The following is an 18,174-nucleotide window of genomic DNA, read 5'->3' on the forward strand; positions in this document are numbered from 1 at the left end:
GACACACGGCGGGGACACCATGCACTTCTTCCTTACAGTGAGGCAGCCCCACACACATTCTATAGCCTGACATTTAGGGATGGAGACTGAGGAGTTTACACACATGAATAAGAGAGAAAGTGAACCTGATGCCGTAGCTGTATGTAGATGGCAAGAAAGGTTACCACCAGTGTACACCAGATAGTGCCTTAATGTGATCTCTGACTTTACCAACTACCCCTTATTATTTGGATTAGGGGCTGGGGTCATATCAGATAATAAACATCAAATGGGGCTGGAGACATGGCTCACAACCAACTGTAATGGGATCTGATGCCCTCCTCTGGTGTGTCTGAAGACACCCACAGTGTACTCATACAAATAAAAATAAATAGATCTTTACAAAAAAAAAAAAGCATCAAATGCTCGTGCGTCATGCTTCATGGGTCGACTTTAATAGCCTTTGAGCAAATGGAGGGCTCCAGCAAGGGCTATCTGACAAGGCACGATGTCAGTCTCCACACCTGTCCACTTCCATCATTCTACCACTATGCCAGGCATCTACCAGGACAGCCCCTCCCTACCGAGAGCAGCTTAGGGACAATGGAGAGGTTGGACACTATGACTCAGGACACACCATTCACTAGTCAACAGCCCTAAGGATGCTGTTCTTCTATGGTAGGCAGGCTACTAGGTCCCATTGGGTGCAGGGTGTCCGATAGTACTAGAGGAGCAGCCTTACTAGACTTCACACTTATGTGGACAGTGACCTTCATGCCTTTGCACTCTCCCGTTTAGAACAGTAAGACACATCACTGTTAGGCAAACATTTTCCACATCTCTTGGTAAGCACAGAGAGGCGTCCCTCTTGTTGTAGTCTATGATGAGATTCAGACTAATTGATGCTCAAAACCTTGGAGACTGAAATGCAATGAATGTCGTCTGCATGAGAGGTAGATGTGCTTGGGGAATGAGGCCAGTGAGGGGTTGAATGGTGTTCCCAAGAGGGATTCGTTTTGACTATGCTACAGCCAAAATGGGAAAACATGACCTTATTTGGAAAAAGCATCCTTGCAGAGGAATCCTAACTGTTCAGTGGGACCCTGAACCCACTAACAAGTAACTCTGAGAAGACAACAGACAGATCTGAGAAGGAAGGTGCCCATGTGGAGACAGGCTGAGCCTAGGAATGCCCCCAAAGCCAGAAGAAGCAGGAAGTGATTTGAGCTTGCCCTGCCCACACATCAAATTTAGACTTCACCCACTCTGGGTTTGCTCCACTGGTCACAAGACACACTTTCTCCCTCCTTTGCCTCCTATGTCAGTCCCACAATGGCACCGCCCTGCACTATAGCCCCACAACTAAAGTTATACCGACAATATACCTGGTTCCCAGCCATCCTCTTTCACCTCCTCCCTTACTTTCTGTTCACCTCCACCAACCACCAGCCATCTAGGGTAGACCACGCTTACAGGAACATGTTCCACTTATAGAATTCTGAGTAACTGAGAAACAATCTAAACACACTGTCCTAAAAGGGGAACATGCCAGTGAGTGAGAGGCAGCCCAGGCGGGAGGTGTGGTCACAGGGACACAGCTGCTCCCAGGCAGGAAGGACAGTGCCCATGATGGGAGTTTCATAGGAGAAGTACTAGAGAGGCTGACTCAGCTTGATGGCATGTGGCAGGGCTACTCTGTCCTCCTATGGGCTAAAGCTGGCTAAAGGTCACAGCACAGAGAACACTGTTGAGTACTGACCAGAAGGATATGCCTACCAAACAGGGTACCTACACACCACTGCCCTGGCTTTGTGATGCCTGTGTCCCTGACACTGGCTGCAACACTGCTTTCCCCATGCTAGACCCAAGGAGCTGGAGTTGCATCATAGTTCTTGCCTTACTGCTAGAGAATCGCCTGCCCAGCCTAAAGGTTTAGAGGACAGAGCCCTGGCCAGGCAGGCATCTGGTCCAGACAAGAAGGTGACACTCTGTCAAAGCCACTGTGGGTCCTATCTTCACCTCACAGAAGAAGATAGGACCCTTAGTTAGGGAAGCAAGGGTGACAAACCCTCAAGCCCTCTCATGCAAATACTGCAGTAGGGGGAAAGTAATATTAACCCTGATATGTTAAGGAAATGCCTGTAATACGTTTTTTACATGAGCTTTGACCATTTAAAATGGCTTTCCCAAACTGTCTTCATTTAGTATTACAAATGATAGTCTGACTAAAGGACAGAACTCCATCAGAAAAGTAACAAGTCCCAGATGCTGGCACGAAAGACAAGTGGACCCTTGGGCAGCTCCTTCTTTCTTGCTTTTGCTGATCAATAGAAATGACTAATTCTGGTCTAAAACCTTTCCTATGGTTACTAGGAGAGGCAAGTACATGGCTTTGGCTTTTCAACATGTGTTCCTGATTCAGATTCTTTAGAACCTTCCGCCGAAAAGCACTCACAGATTAAAATCATCCAACCAGGGTTTGAGTGTGGCTCAGTAGCTGGGCACTCACCTTGCACATGTAGGGTCCTGAGTCCTACCCCAGTACTACTACAGAATATAAACCAATCTAACAGACATACATGAGAAATGCACAGGGAACTCTACTCATTTCTTATCAGAATGGAGATTGAAACCGGGGTCAGAGGGTCCCCAGCAGCCACTCACTTCAACACAAATACCTTTTCCCATGTTCTGCCAGCGGCATGAGATAAGAGTCCATGTACATGCTTAGAATCTGTCCAAGGAGCTGGGCAGTGGTGGCACATGCCTGTAATCCCAGAACTCTGGGAGGCAGAAGCAGGTGGATTTCTGAGTTCGAGGCCAGCCTGGTCTACAGAGTGTGCTCCAGGACAGCCAGGGCTATACAGAGAAACCCTGTCTCGAAAAAACCAAATCCCAAGGTCAAATCCTAGCAACCACATGGTGGTTCACAACCATCCCTAACAAAATCTGACACCCTCTTCTGGGGTGTCTGAAGACAGCTACAGTGTACTTACATATAATAAAATAAATACATCTTAAAAAAAAACAAAATGAGCACCTCCAAGATAGAGCCACCCTCTCTCCCATAACAAAATGCCCCTCAGACCAGCTACAGGTCAGACACCAAAGGACAAGCAGAAAACCACCCGTCCTTAAGGACTAGAGCTATGATGCTAAAATTCATGGGTTTGCAGTCAGCAGCATCAGTGTTCAGATCAGAGACTCCACATGCTAAGGGACAACTGCTAGTCTTTTTGGAGGGGCTAGAAAATGATCCATTGCTTCTTTTGTCCTCTTTGAACTTGAATCTCAAAGTGGCCTAACAGGCTGGCCGGGCAAGTGATGCCATCACTGAAAATGCCACAGGACTGTCACTCCAGACCAGAATTATCTATAGTCATTACCATCAATGCCCACAGTCACTCCTCAGAATCCACTCGAGTCCACTCCACAGTACATCCAGCATGGACTGGACTCAGAAACTGGGCTGCAGCTTACAGACACACAGACAGCAAGCAAGGCCAGATAAGGATAGCCATAAGAAAAAAGCTTGCTGATCAACCCCCTCCCCTCAGAGAAGAGGGTGACACCAAGACACAGTAGCCATGATGGAACCTTAGATAAGGTCCACAAACAAATGGAGCGAGAGGAGTAAAAAGGTTTCTGACAACCTGGGCAGCCAAACGCTGGAGGTGACAGGACCCTGCCTGGCCTTGTGAGGACAGCAGAGGCTGGAGGTGGACATGAGGGACTGATGACACTACTTGCTCTGTATCTGCTTAGGCTGGAGTTTTCCTATCACAACTGAACACAGCGAAATAAAAAGCCTGTGTAGAAGAAGCCCAGGAGTTACAGGACCAACGAATTATGGGCAGCAGGCATCAGAGATGGCTCCAGTAAGCTGTAGGAGCTGGTTCTGGTTACTCACCCCTTATCCAAAGGATCAGGACATCTGGCAGCTCACAGGCTCATGACCCACAGTCACTACCTACTAGAAGGAGCTGAGGTGCACAGGGAGCTATAACAGACACCAGGAATGAAGTGCCAAGGCTAGGCACAGAGGCCCTCAGAGCTTCTGTCCCAGGGTAGCTATCACTGCCCCTCTGTCTCAGGAGACCACACACCTCATCTCTTCAAGTCTTACTTCTGATCCTTTCAGACTCAGTAGCCACCGTGACAGACACCAGCAGCAGCACATGTACAAATCGTGCCCATAAAGCCTCGAGATGCAGGACATAGCTCAGCCCTTCTTAGGTGGTTGCAACCTGGACCTCATTCACCTGTCACTCCACCTGCCTACCTCTTCAGCCCGCTGGGCCTCCACGTGTTTGTCTAAATAAGTGCCCTCCAGCACAGATCCCACGATGGTCAGGCCCTTGCCAGCCTTCAGCTGAGAGGTGAAGGACAGCAGGCGGGGGTGCTTTACACACTGCTCAGAGTCCAGGTTCAGCATCACCAACACCTGGGGCCTGCCGTAGGATAGAAAAGACAGGGACAGGAGTTACAATGGCGACACACAGCCAGGGCTCCCATGCTTGTTAAGCCAGATGGGATAGAGATAAGAAAACAAGTAGACAGCCCAGGATCCAGGTGGAGCTGGTGGGACAAGAGGGATGGGAAGGACGGGTGGGGCTGGTGGGACCTTGTGTCTGAGGCTTCAGGTGGCCCAGCTAAGGTTGCTTTGCTTGGCTTTAGGACAGAGGAAACTCCCTTAGAGGATCATGCCTCCAATCCACACTGCTGGTGACTTGTTGGATATCCAGGACCCATCTCTGGCTATTCTCCCAATCTTTGGCAATGATGGCCTGGTCAGATCTCTTCCCAGCAGGCCAAAAGCAAAAACTTCTGAGATAGCACTACCCAGTTGGCAGGATAAGGGTCTCCACTCCATTCTGCTATCTTGGGGCTGTGGCTGTGGGGCACACTCACCTCCAGTTCTTGGTATGTGGGGGCCCATGTTCCACACGCAGCAGGGCATAGCGGGCAGCGTTCAGTGACAGGCCCCTGATGCCATCCCCCCATTCCTTCTCAGCCCTGTGTGGGTATAAAGGAAGGCCACCTTGTCACAGTAGCACTTTTAAGAATGTTTACCTAGCTGGGACAGTCACAATGTGTGTAACTGGACAGGAAAGGGCTTCCCAGGACAAGCAGTGCTACTGGGTAAAATGAAAAGGTCGAGCAGCAAGACTTCCTGTGTGGTACCATTCACTGGGGACACCAGGGACAGAGAGAAGAATGAGGGTGAGACATGACTTGGAATCCCTGAACTAGATTGGTCTCAAGGCCCAGAATGAGGACAGAACTGTCAGGGAAGGGCAAAGGTAATGTTGTGGGGATGGAACTCTGAAATGTAATGTAGCTCCTGGGCCCTGCCAGCGCTACAGTTGACAGAGGGCCAAATTCCTTAAACAGACTGTCAACAGTGGAAGCCAGAGATACTCCTGGTCATAAATTAGAACACACGTGAAATTAACAAAAACAAAAAACAAAAACCCTGCCCAGCTTCTACACAGTAACTTCTGGGCAGGAAATCAGCATATACCTGAGTAAGTCAGCCTGGCTGGGAGTAAGGGATGACACAAGACACATAGGACTCTCGTGTTTAACCTCCGTGAGACCTCAACAGCAGCACCCAGACTCATGCCCCGGGCAGCTCAAGTAGCTGCTCTGGTTCTATATAAGCATGAGGAGTGTGGTGAAGTCACAGCTTTCTGAGGGGCTGCCACTCACCCGCGGTACTCGATGTACTTGTAGATGCAGCCGGCGATGAGCATGGCGAAAAGGGCGTAGTACCAGGAGCAGATGAACATCAACGCGAGGCAGAGACTCATCCCAAGGAAGGAAAGGGTCCTGACAGACACGAAGCTCAGAGCAGGCCCGTACAGCCCCCAATCGGCACCTGAAAGCCTGCTTCACTAACAGCACTTCCCCTATTATAAAATTCTTCCTTGAACAGAGTATCAGCCTATGGCCCCTGGCAATCAGGTCAACCACTCAGTCATCCCCCAAATATGAAATGGCTCCCAGGGATCCCACAGAGCTGTAGCCCGGAGACAGTACAACTGTCTGTTTCCCTCCTGAGGTGCACAAGATACCTGGCTATGTGCAGAACACAGAATGGGCTCCAGCCAGTCAGCCAGCACTGTGCTGGAAAGGGGCCTGAAGAACACTGGCAGCTCTGGGATCTCCAACATTTCTGGCTGGAGAGGACCAGGCTGGCATACGAATCACATGGGTACTTATGAATGCAACTGTGAGTCAGAGGCCAGGACAGGACCATGGCCTCGTGGACTTCACTGGGGCTCCTTCCACCAAAACAGTTTTAAGCCCAGCAGCAGGCAACCTCCAGAACAGATTGTGTGCTCAGGTTTGTGGGTCCCTCGGGGAGTACACGCAGAAGGCCTTACCAGTGGTAGAACTTGAAGCGTGGACGCCAGTTGGGTGTGCGCAGCAGAGTCTGTACAGCACAGGCCAGATTGACAAACATGTAGCACATGAGGAAGAACCTGGAGCGAAGGACCAGAGAGGCTGCTGACCACCCACAATGGCACAGTAGTATCCTGCCACTGTTCTACCATATACTGCACACTACCTTTTAGGGAGACCCAACCTGTTTACACAATGGAGCTCCTCTATAGGCCAAGCTGAGGGACCCTATGAACAAGTCACATGCCTACTGTCCCTAGGCATATACCACAGGAGTAGCCATTGCACCTACCATAGCAGCTGTCTGTCCAACCACACTCACCTCAGCTGGCCCAATAGCTGTGTGCCCACAGCACAACTACCTGGCCTTCTGTGCCTACCCTCTATGTATCTTTATTCCTTACCCTATGTTCAGATAGGAAGGATCAGCAACCAAGTCCTCATACCCTCCACCCTGGTGTCCTTGCAGGCTACTCACATAGACAGGATGGGAGCCACACTATCCAGGGAGGCGATGAGGATACCAGTCTCGCAGATGAGGGCCGTGAGCAGCAGGGCCCATGTGGGCTCCCCGTTGGCCTTTCCATGACCAAACACCTGCAGTATGGGAACAGGTAGGTGGGCTTGGGTAGGAGACTGCCTGTGTGAATGGAACGTCTGCAGGGCAGTGTCATTGGAATATCTTATCAATAGAACATCTTACAAGGCATACAAGCAAAGCCTAGCTTTAGTCACATGTCGCCATGCTGTTTGCAGTCAAGTCCAAAAGAAAACCTAGCCGGGCGTGGTGGCGCACACCTGTAATCCCAGAACTTGGGAGGCAGAGGCAGGTGGATTTCTGAGTTCAAGGCCAGCCTGGTCTACAGAGTGAGTTCCAGGACAGGACAGCCAGAGCTACACAGAGAAACCCTGTCTCAAAAAAAAAAAAAGAAAAGAAAAAAAAAAAAAAAGAAAACCCAAAACCACACACATAGACAGACTCCTGACACACCTAAACCTCCATAATTTTTTTCTTTTTTCTATCTTCAAATCTCTTTTGTGTGGCCAATCTCCAGAATTTTTGGGAAACAACTTCCTTTGGTTTAAGCCATTGGGCTATGACACTTTGATGACATCATCTCAGGGCTCTCATTGTATCCTGTACCTCTAAGTTCACTACAGGAACCTCAGTCGCAGTTATAGAGGCCAGGTCCAGGGATATCAAGTCCATGGTTAACACCAGTGGGAACATCCTTGGCATGCCTCAATAGGTCAAGGGACAAGCATGGCCCACTGGAAAAGGCCTTTATAGTACTGAACCTCTGCTCTGGGTCTGCACCCTCAGTCCAGCAGCTAGTGTGAGATAACCAGTGTAGAGTCCAAAAGCAGGACATATGTCCCCTGTCTTCATTCAATCGGTCCAGCTCTGCAAGACAGACTCTTAGAGACCCCTACACACCTAGACCTGACATTGCAGTCTCTTTGCAGGGCAGCCAGCATCATCTGCTGCACCTTGAGTGAAGGACTCACCTGTAGGAAGGGGATGATGCCATCACGCGCAATGGCCTGCAGCAGGCGGGGTGCCCCAGTCAGACTCTGCAGGCCAGCACCACAGGTGGAGAAGAAGGAGCCAATCACAATGACCCAGGGAGATGGCCAGGCCAGCATGCCAATGACCAGGTTCCCTTGCAGGGCCTCCCCAAACCTATAGGTGAGTAGGGAAGGTGGTCAGTGAGCTTCTAAAAAGTGATCTGAAGGCAGGAAAAAAAATCTGCCCCTATTTGATTGTGAACCCCTAGGCTTCTGGAGAGGAAGGTAAGGAGTCCATCCATCTTAGAGGCCCAACCCAATAGGACCCAGCCAGCCTGACAGCCACCCCCTCCCCCCTCTGAAAGGGCTTAGGTGGCTTGAAACTGTTCCCCTAGAATCCTCTCAGGCACAGGAAGCCCTGGCTGTTACTAAGGTGGTGCTGGCCACTGCCATTTCTGCAGAGAAAGGTCTGTAGGTCTGGGGTATACTTCTTACCATGCAGTTTATAGGAACCCTTGCAGCCCTGAGATTCTGACAAGCCTGTGCCGTAAGAATGAAGGGTCCACGGTAGTCCACACTTAAGACTGTGCTAATTGAGCAGCAGGACTGGGGTCTCTGGATCCTATCTCTCCCATTCTCACACCTGAACTCATTCGTCATCCCCAGCTTCATCAGGTCTCAACTTTTCTCTGAGTCTGCCTAAGCAGGCTCCAGGCCCAAGGGGTGACACAAAGCTAGTCAATGCTTTAGTCAGGCAAAAGGCAGTGTGACCCTCTGATAAGAGCATTTAACTCTTTTAACTCATTTAACTGTGAAGCCCAGAGGTCATTTAATTTCAAAGCTGAAGTCTCCCTCAGGAAAGACAATACCAACTACAGTCGTTTCATGTAGTAAAAACCCAACATACTTATCTCGCAGGACCACACCTTCGATGCAGGCCCCAAACAGCACTATGCAGGAAAGATCTGTGGTGAAGTTAAGGAACAGACAGACAGTTTTGAGGCAAGCTCCAGGTAGATGCATGCTGGCCAGTGGGTCCCATCCCATGGGCCTGGAGCAACCCTGTAGCCAAGGTCACCTAGTGGTAAGACATCTCCATATCCTGACCCCACAGATGTGCCCAACACCTCCACAGTCCTCTGGGTACTGTCCTCACATCTGTCTAGCTATAGAGTGCTAGTCATAGGGTACTCAAAAGGTGCTTGGTTGGTGACCCAACCACCCTGCTGGGAGGACAGGGACTCCTGGAACGTCAGTTTCACAAAAGCAGCTGTGGTCTGTACTTAAGCCACATGATGGTTTGTATGTGCTTGGTCCAGGGAGTGGCACTATTAGGAGGTGTGGCCTTGTTGGAGCAGGTGTGTCACTGTGGGCATGGGCTTTAAGACCCTACTCCTGGCTGCCTGGAAGTCAGTCTTCCACTAGCAGTCTTCAGATGAAAATGTACAACTCTCACCTCTGTCTGAATCATGCTTGCCCAGATACTACCCTGCTCCCACCTTGATTATGAGGGACTGAACCTTTGAACCTGTAACCCAGTCCAATTAAATATCATCCTTTATAAGACTTGCCTTGGTCATGGTATCTGTTCACAGCAGTAAAATCCTAATTACGACATGCCATATCCTACTCTACACTCAACCAAGGCTGTGCACCCTTAGTGTGCACCAATCCAGTGATGTGTTGTATTTCTTTTTCCTTTGGTATTACTGGAGATTTGAAGCCAGGGCCTTGTGCATGTTAGATAAGTACTCTACCACTGAACTACAACCCCTGGTCCTCTCTTGGATTTTTTTTAAAGGGATATTCTGTCAAATACAATCATAAGAGACAGGAATACAGATGCCATGCTTTAATGTGGCACATCACCTAAGGCTATACAAGACGGGCACAATGCGGATGTGACTGAGGGGACTAGAGCAAAGGCAGCAGTGATAGAGTTCAACAACTCTAGCACAGGGCCCCTTTAAGGAAAGGATACAAATGAAAGATGTAGTCACGATGGCCAGAATAGTCCCCGTTGGGATGGACTTCTGGGCATCTTTGAGGTCCCCGGAGCGGTTGGATCCTGCCATGATCCCTGGAGAGTAGACAGGGGTGACAGTGACAGAAAACCTAGAGGATGCTGCCCACAGAAAGATTCATCAGAGAAGATAAGACCAATACCACCACTGCTTGCTGGAAAGGTGATCTCTGAGGACTGAAAGACAGAAACAGAAACAGAGACATACACACAGAGACCAGAAAATCGAGAGAGACCAAGAGACAGAAACAGTAACAAAGAAAAAGACAGTCAGAGAGAGAGTGAGTCATGGTGGGAGAACACACAGAGAAACAGACAAAAAGACAGAGGGAGAGGGAAGCCTGGAGGGCCTTACCAGTTACAGAGGGGAAGTAGATGCCAACTAGCATGGTGAAGTAGGTCATGATGTCAGTGAGGACATATGGCAATCCACTAGGCCGGTTCTCCTCGGGAACAGGCACTGAGGACACGCCTTTCTTTTCCACAAATGCCCCCTTGTCTGAATATGTGCTCCACAGGTTATCTGTAATACGAACAGTCAGGACTTCTCAGCCTTCGGTAAGGACTGACCACACCCAGCATCACCACTCACAACAGAGCCGTGGTTCTTCCATGGTTCTGATTCCAATTGGGGACACTCAAGCTTATGAAGACCACATGCAAGAAGCCACTCTCCCCAAAACTCAACATAAGGTTTCAGCACTAGAGGATTCTTGCACACATGCTCCTAAACAGCTAGCTGCCCATAGTCTTGGGGCCCTCCCTGCTAGGCATCCACCAACAAGGCAGAAAAACACAAAGCCTGTAACCATATCGGTTCCTCCAGTGATCCAGGGAGTGTGGCCACCTTCACTCTCTACTAGACTCCAGCTTGGCACAGTGCAGTCCTAACACTGACTGTGACACCCCTCTATAGGGACCTCTCCATAGGTGGCCTCCATCCAACAATCCATATGCCCTTGTTGCCTCTCAAGACCCTTTAGGGGTTACTTTCTCCAGATACCTTGTCTCAAAGACTCTAGCGGGTTCAAAGTATGGGACCCATGTGCTCCTCCCCCATCACCCAGACACAGTCCTCAGCTGCCCACTGACATAACTCCAAACCACTGGGGGGTATACAGAATCCCAACCTCACATAGCATAGACTATGAGGATCAAGTGTTCAGGCTCCCTAGGACTGGGTCCTTCTCTCTAAGATGAAGTTGCCCCTATTTGTTATCCCAGTATGTGGAAGGTGTCAACATGGATGAGTTCTGGACCAATCAGGGCTACCTAGCAATTTCCAGGCCAGCAAAGTGAGTGTTTGTCTCAAACAAACAAATACTGAATGCCTGGCCGTACCCAGCTGATTTGCAGCAGATGAAGGCCATTCCAGCCTAGGGTTTGGCTGGATGGGACCTCAGGAATATGGCTAAGCAAGAGGAACCAGGACCTTAAGAGTAGCATCAAACAACCCAGAGAAGTAGCCCTAGCTGTCCTCACCAATACTCACCCAGGAAGACACCACTGGCCACACCAGGGATGCCCTGGATCTCAGTGACGTTGTTCTGTGCAAAGTACTCATCACAGGTGGAACCCAAGCTGGTGCCATTGCAGAAGAGGCGCCAAAGTGCAGTGGTTACTGTACCATTGCTGACAAACTGCATTTTTGCACAGGTATCAAAGTTGCGATTTGCTAGCGTGCGGTTCCCTAGAAGGCAGACCCTGGAGCAGAGAAAGGGCAGAGCTTGTTTTCACCACGCTGCTCTCAGCATACTCATTGGGGGGCTCAATGCCTCCTGAGCAACTCTAATAAACCTGACTCATGTGACTGCAGGGCGCACATGTCAGGAGCAAGCATCAGGTCATACTCCAGCAACTTGAAGACCGAGCTCACATACAAGCCCTCCATAAGTCAGGGCTGTCCTCCTCCTGCCCAGGGCGACTCGCTCTGGAAGGTGGCCATATCCTCCACAAAGTTGGTAAAACTATAGCTCTGTGGTTCCTGGCACCCACAGTCCCTACCAAAGGCCATGGCTTTGGTCAGTCCCATTCAACATGCCCAGATGGCACCTTGGTTCCATGGTCACTCACTTACTGTGACACCAGCCATCTTGGTTAACCTCCTCAATCCCATAGGAAGACAAGATGCAGCCCATTTGAAGGATTTCTATAAAGATGAAGAAGCCATGTCTCATGGGATAAGAATGGTCTGAAAAGCTCGGCCATCTGCCTGTGGTGGTGTGAATGAGAATGTTTCCCATAGGCTCAGACATTTAAAACTTGATACCCACTTGATGATGCTTTTGGGGGAGGGTCAGGACATCTGGCCTTGTTTCCTGAAATTATATTCTGGGGACAGACTTTGTCCCCATACTCCAAAGTTCATTAAAGCCACACTGGAAACCAGGAATGAATGATTATCAAGAATACCTCAATGTTCTTCCCTAGAAAAGCTAAAAGAGAGAACCAGGAGACCAGGCACAGCCTCTGGAACAACACGGCAAGGTGAACCAGCATTAGATTACACCCCACCCCACACTACCACCAGGATGGCCTGAGACTCACGGGATGTCAGGTGGGGCAAAGGCTGTCTTGATGACACCAGCATAGATGGCCAGGATAGAAAGCACAACACAGGCTAAGAAGACCAGTGCCAGCTTGTTGACATATTTGACACCAACGAAGACCACCACGGCCATGAGCGCCAGCGCACAGCTGCCATACACACGCATGTTGTTCAGCAGTGCGGCCGCCTCACCATCTGCCGTCTCTGCCTGGAAGATGGCTGCACTTGGAGAGATGTAGGTCTGTGGGAATAAGGCAGGTCAGCGAAGAAGGTCCTGTCCAGGAACTCACTCAGCCTTGACCTCACACGGGCTCCCTTCCCTTCCTGATACTGGCAAAGAAGGCCTGTCAGGCTTGAGGCCATTGGGTGCATGGAGACAGAATTTTGTGTACCATCCAAGATGGAGCCAGGACATTGGGCCTGCAGTCATTCCTGTCCAGTTCCCTCGAACTGCCAGAGCTAGATTATAACCTTGGTCAGGTTACTAATAGGCAGGGGAGAGCCCTTGGGGTGAGGGGCCAAGGATTCCTGCCAAGAGCTCAGCAGAGCCCAGCACAGCTCCTCTGTCTTTTCTACTGCCAGCTGACTGCTGAGCACAATCTCCAGAGAGCTACCAAATAGCAAGGTTGTCCTTCAAGACGCTCTACTATAGGTATGGGACTTCCTTAGAGACCAACCAGACCCTAGGAATGAGCATAACAATCTAGAGTCTGTGGTCCAGGGCCCATAGAGGGACAAGGAACCCTAGGTTCTAGCCCAGACTCCCCAAATTAGTATATGCATTTTCCCCCATGAAACCTTTCTTAGAAAGCATGGGAAGGCTTCCCTGCTGGCTCTGGGATGCTTGGGTAGCAGAGAAAAAAGAGCCAACTTCATGGAGATGGTTATAGTGATGATTAATATTTATTATCAATTGACAGAATCTAGATTCACCCAGGAGAAATCCTCTGGGAATACCTGTGTCATACTAGATTAGCCTCTGGGGTTAGCTCACAATATTAGCTGGGATCAGATTAGCTCACAAGAGTAAGGGATTATTTTGACTTAATTAAAGATGGAAAGACCCACCACTTTTAGGGTGGGTAGTACCATTTCTCTGAGTTGAGATTTTGAACTGTATAAAGGGGAAAAGGCTATTTGAGCACCAGGATTCATCTGTATTCTTCCTGACTGCTGACATGATCAGCTGTTTCAAGCTCCTGACCCCACCATTTCCTGGCCATGATAAACAGTAGCCATGGTAAACAGAAACTTATGCTACAAAGCCCACTAGACATTGAGCCCAAGCCCAACATCAAGTTGCAGGGAAGCCCTTCTACAATGGGAGTTGCATACTATAAGAACTCAGTGATGAGCAGAACTGGTTTGTCTTTGAGGGCTAGAATCCTGCTTAAGGAGTTACACATGTCTCCTGAGACAGCATAGACTATGAAGTCTCACCCATTAGGAACCCAAACCCTTAGCCCAGACAGCAGCTTTGAGAACCCAGACGTCCAGAGCAGGATAGAGGACAGTCAGAGGTAACATACAAATGATCTCAAAGGCAAAGTGCCTAGGCAAGGAAGACTTCCACAGATGGACTCACCAGGAAGATCTCGATGGTACCCAGGATGTACATGGCGCCTGCAAACGTTGTACCCAAGTAGAAACAGAGGCCAACAGCCCCTCCAAACTCAGGCCCCAGCGAACGGGAGATCATGTAGTATGAGCCTCCCGCTGTAAAGATAGCCCAAGGAAAAATATGGGTTAGGAGGTTCCATTCACTACGAACACTGAGCACTCATGAAAAAAGACATGTCCCTATTAAGGGACAAGCAAATTTAGTCTGCCCTCAAAACAGAACCACCAAAAAGCCTTGGGCTATGAATTCATATCTACCCTGCTCACAGACACAGGTTAGCTCAAGCGTGTCTGATATAGGCAGGTACAGTACCTCATCTGTACCTGCTGTGCCCTGAGATGGTTAAAGGAGAGACACTGACACAGGCCTACCAACTCTTTTATGCAGAGGACAGGCAGTAGTGTTTGGTGGTGTGTCTCTGCTAGCATGTAAGAGTATATCACTTCAGAAGGACCTGCATTCTACTCAGGCTTGTGTCCCACTCAAGGATATGTTTTCTGTCCTCATAATAACAGACAGGCAAGCAGTGAGGGTGTGTCTACACCAAAGCCTCTGGGGAGAGAGCCTCTCTCTTCTCTCCACGGGCAGCACAATACTCCAGTGCCACCCTGGTGAAAACAAGTTAATGTCACTGTCACCACATGAGCCTGGGGCAGGAATAGCATCCATACACATGTAGCTCTTGTCCTGTACTGTGGAAAGATCAATCAACCAATTCAAAGGCCACAAGCGCTGGCACCCTCACCTGGGACCACACCGTTGGTAGCGATGGCACTCATGGAGATGGCTGTCAGCATGGTCTGCAAAGAGAGGCAGCTCTTTCAGAAAACGTGTGCCCTAAGATGCTCCAACATGCCCAGTCTGAGGTTGCAGGCTTTTGACCTCAAAGGAGGTACTAAATGATCAGGAAAGAAAGACAGACCTCCTGCCTGCCAACCATTTCCTACCCAACCCACAAATCCATCCCCAAAGGTAACAGAAAACATGGGCTTCAGACCCTGCTCACCACAGCTCTGAAAGCAGAACCTCATCTAGGTGCCTGGCCCAATTACACTTCTACCAATCTTTGAAGCACAAGAAGGACGCTTCATCTAGATGTGCATCCAACAGGGAATAGGGCACCTCACCTTGTATCCACCTTGCCTTCAGCAAGCACCCTCTGCTCAGGAAAGTTTATTTGTAGGTACCAGGAATGCCAATACTACAAAGAATGGCATTTGGGTGATAGATGAAGTAGGTAGCCTGAAGTGCCCACACAGAGTAGCCAAAGACAGCCTGGGGTGGCCAAATGGAATGACCAGTCTGAAAAGACAGACAAATGCCCTAGGGTGTGGTCATGAACTGACCAGTTGGGAAGCATGGGCTGAAGGCTTGGAATGACAACACAGACTGACCAGTCATGGGATAGGTAAGCAAGCAGTCACAAGAAGTGACCAGTCAAGGGACAGTGGATAGCCTGGGACAGACACACAGGTGTGGGCTATCAGGGAACACGTGGTCAGGTAGCCTGGGGTAGGAGTCAAGGAGACTCTCATCCAACCATATTATCTGAATTCTCTACAGAAAGGACCCAGTGACACTTGGGTAAATAGAACAAATGTATACTCTTCCTCAGCAGAGAAAGGGGAGAGAGAGAAAGTCGGCTGGTAAACAAAGAGACTGTGAGTATAAGGTAAACCAGCATAACAAAAATGTCACTAGAAATAAGGAAACATGCTGGAGGCCTGGACTTGAACAAGTTACAGACCTATGTCCCTTTCTCTATAAGAGAAACCTTGAAAATATCCATGATCCTTCCAAACTAGAGGGAGTCTCATCATAACCCAGTAAAAAGGCACCTGCCCCTGACTCAGCCCTCAGCCCCTCAAGTTTCCAGATGTAGAAATGTCATCCTCAACATAAATACTGCTAGATAAGGTCATCAGACTAGTGGGAAACCTGGCCTTTGCAAGGCTGGATGGGCCGGCCTGTCTTTCCTGAGTTCTCTATAGGAGCTGGATGCTACAGAGGGACCTAAAAAGCAGACCTGGATTTCCCAACAGTAGTCTCTCCGGGCCCCAGCAGCAGCTCCCGAGCTCCCAGGACTACTCACACAGGTGCAGCACATGGACACGATGAGGAAGGACTCCAGAACGCCAGCTGCCCCCACAATCCAGGTCAGCCGCAGGAAAAGGATAACACCCAAGATGTTCTGAAGGCACGGCAGGTAGACTCCGATGAAGGTGCCCATGCGTGGGGCCTGGAACAGAGTATCATATGTCCAGAGAAGCTCAAAGCCTGTACCCAGTAATTCAGCCTGGAACCCTACCACATGCTTTGGTTTGGAGGTCACAGGAAAATAGAAACTGGGGAGGAACATGGTGGCTATATACAATGAAGCTACAAGGATAGCAAAGATTCCTGACAAAAATCTATGTCCCAAATAAAATGAGGTTCTGTGGTTCTAGAGCAGATCCCAGGCATCTAGGGCATTGTGCTGGAGGGGAAGAAAACCATACTAGGCAGACACAGGGATAAGCCACCTGGCTCTGCTTTCCTACTGGGGAGAAGAATCAGAATGGGAAATTTGGAACAGTAAGATGGGGTCCTTGTTATGTCTGTGAGACTGCTAGGGTCCTGGACCTTGGTGCCAGGAAGCTTTGAGGCATGAAAGGAAGGAGGCCAGAGAGGGGCTAGATAACAGTAAGGCTGCCTATAAAGTTCAAACGTCTCATTGTAATATGGTAGGAAACAGACTAGAGACCTAGGGACACAAGAGCTGAGGAGCCAGATCCCAACAGAGGAGAAGGCTCATCTCAGTTTAGGTGAACACAGAATGAATGTAGAGGACTAGCTTGAGCACATTCCCTGTGAAGATGACCACAAGGCTGGTTCAGAGCAATGCTGAGGCCTGGCTGAGGATGTCATCCAACCTGAGACCAGACAGGGAGAGCCCAGCAGCTGAGGAGTGGTACTGGTTGGATGTAGCTGGCCAGAGGGCAGAGTCCAAGGAGAACAAACTGACCACCTAAACCTGAGATGACAGGATGGCAGCTCAGGCCTGCACAGGGCCCTGCCACTGTGGTCCACCCAGGGCAGAGCAGCTTAAGTTCCACCAACTCAACATCAAAGGTTTCACAGGGAAAAAGGAGAGTGTGTGGAGAGCTCTGGGTTTGAAAGCCTGGAGGCTTTAGTCCTGAGCCCAAGGCCAGTGAACATCAGGGTTCACACTGCAGGGAGAAATATTTATATAGCAAGAAGGAGGCCTGAGCCTTGACCTCATGCCCCATCTTTGAGGTCTGGACACTGCATTCTGGGGTCAGAAAATAAAGTCTTTATGGGTTTGGATTCTGCAAGCTGGCAGATGAAGAAAGGCCTTTGTGGCTTTTTGAGAATTATTTTTATCTTTATTCTGTTATGTATACATACATGTATATTAGTATATGCACATGAATGAGAATTATTTTTATCTTTATTATGTTATATATACATATATGTGTATTGGTATAATGCACATGAGTGCAAATACCAATAGAGGACAAAAGAGGGCATTTGATTCCCCCCCCTTTTTTTTAAGATTTATTTATTATATGTAAGTACACTGTAGCTGTCTTCAGACACACCAGAAGAGGGCATCCTATCCCATCACAGATGGTTGTGAGCTACCATGTGGTTGCTGGGATTTGAACTTAGGACCTCTGGAAGAGCAGTCAGTGCTCTTAACTGCTGAGCCATCTCTCCAGATCATTGGATCCCTTTGAAATGGAGTACTTAGTGGTTATAAGCTGTCCAACATGGGTCTTCTGGAAGAGTAGCAAACACCTGCACTTGCTGAGCCATCTCTTCAACCTGTCTTGTTAATTTTTCAGTTAAACTTAAGAATGTATGCGTACAAGAGCACAGTGTAAGATGGACATTGGAGACAGCCAATGTCTCTAATAGAAACATGGCAGAAAACAACTTGTCTAGGCAGGCCATTGATGGGCAGCCTGAGATACACAAGTGGCTACCAGGTCACATGGCTTAGCTTCAGATCCCACTGAGACATAGGATCAGGAACTAGCTGTCTGCCCAAATCCTAGGGCCTCGAGTTGCCAGATCCTTCAA

At 49.2% G+C, this 18,174-nt stretch overlaps 1 protein-coding gene across 2 annotated transcripts in view; it reads right to left on the bottom strand.

Moving 5' to 3' along the window:
- The window catches only part of Slc12a7 (solute carrier family 12 member 7), an 85,830-nt gene that overhangs the window by 13,015 nt on the left and 54,641 nt on the right, over window positions 1-18,174 (bottom strand). For both annotated transcript variants that reach the window (XM_052159851.1, XM_052159850.1), the window contains exons 4-17: window positions 16,181-16,327; window positions 14,834-14,888; window positions 14,053-14,183; window positions 12,467-12,708; window positions 11,412-11,623; window positions 10,275-10,442; window positions 9,878-9,976; window positions 8,804-8,861; window positions 7,897-8,071; window positions 6,866-6,984; window positions 6,369-6,467; window positions 5,692-5,811; window positions 4,891-4,995; window positions 4,262-4,430 (exon numbers count right to left, since the gene is read on the bottom strand). In XM_052159851.1, the coding sequence (XP_052015811.1) occupies window positions 4,262-4,430; window positions 4,891-4,995; window positions 5,692-5,811; window positions 6,369-6,467; window positions 6,866-6,984; window positions 7,897-8,071; window positions 8,804-8,861; window positions 9,878-9,976; window positions 10,275-10,442; window positions 11,412-11,623; window positions 12,467-12,708; window positions 14,053-14,183; window positions 14,834-14,888; window positions 16,181-16,327 (1,899 nt within the window). The remainder of the gene's footprint in view (window positions 1-4,261; window positions 4,431-4,890; window positions 4,996-5,691; window positions 5,812-6,368; window positions 6,468-6,865; window positions 6,985-7,896; window positions 8,072-8,803; window positions 8,862-9,877; window positions 9,977-10,274; window positions 10,443-11,411; window positions 11,624-12,466; window positions 12,709-14,052; window positions 14,184-14,833; window positions 14,889-16,180; window positions 16,328-18,174) is intronic.

This window comes from Apodemus sylvaticus, chromosome 16, assembly GCF_947179515.1.
Source record: "Apodemus sylvaticus chromosome 16, mApoSyl1.1, whole genome shotgun sequence".
Lineage (NCBI taxonomy): Eukaryota > Metazoa > Chordata > Mammalia > Rodentia > Muridae > Apodemus > Apodemus sylvaticus.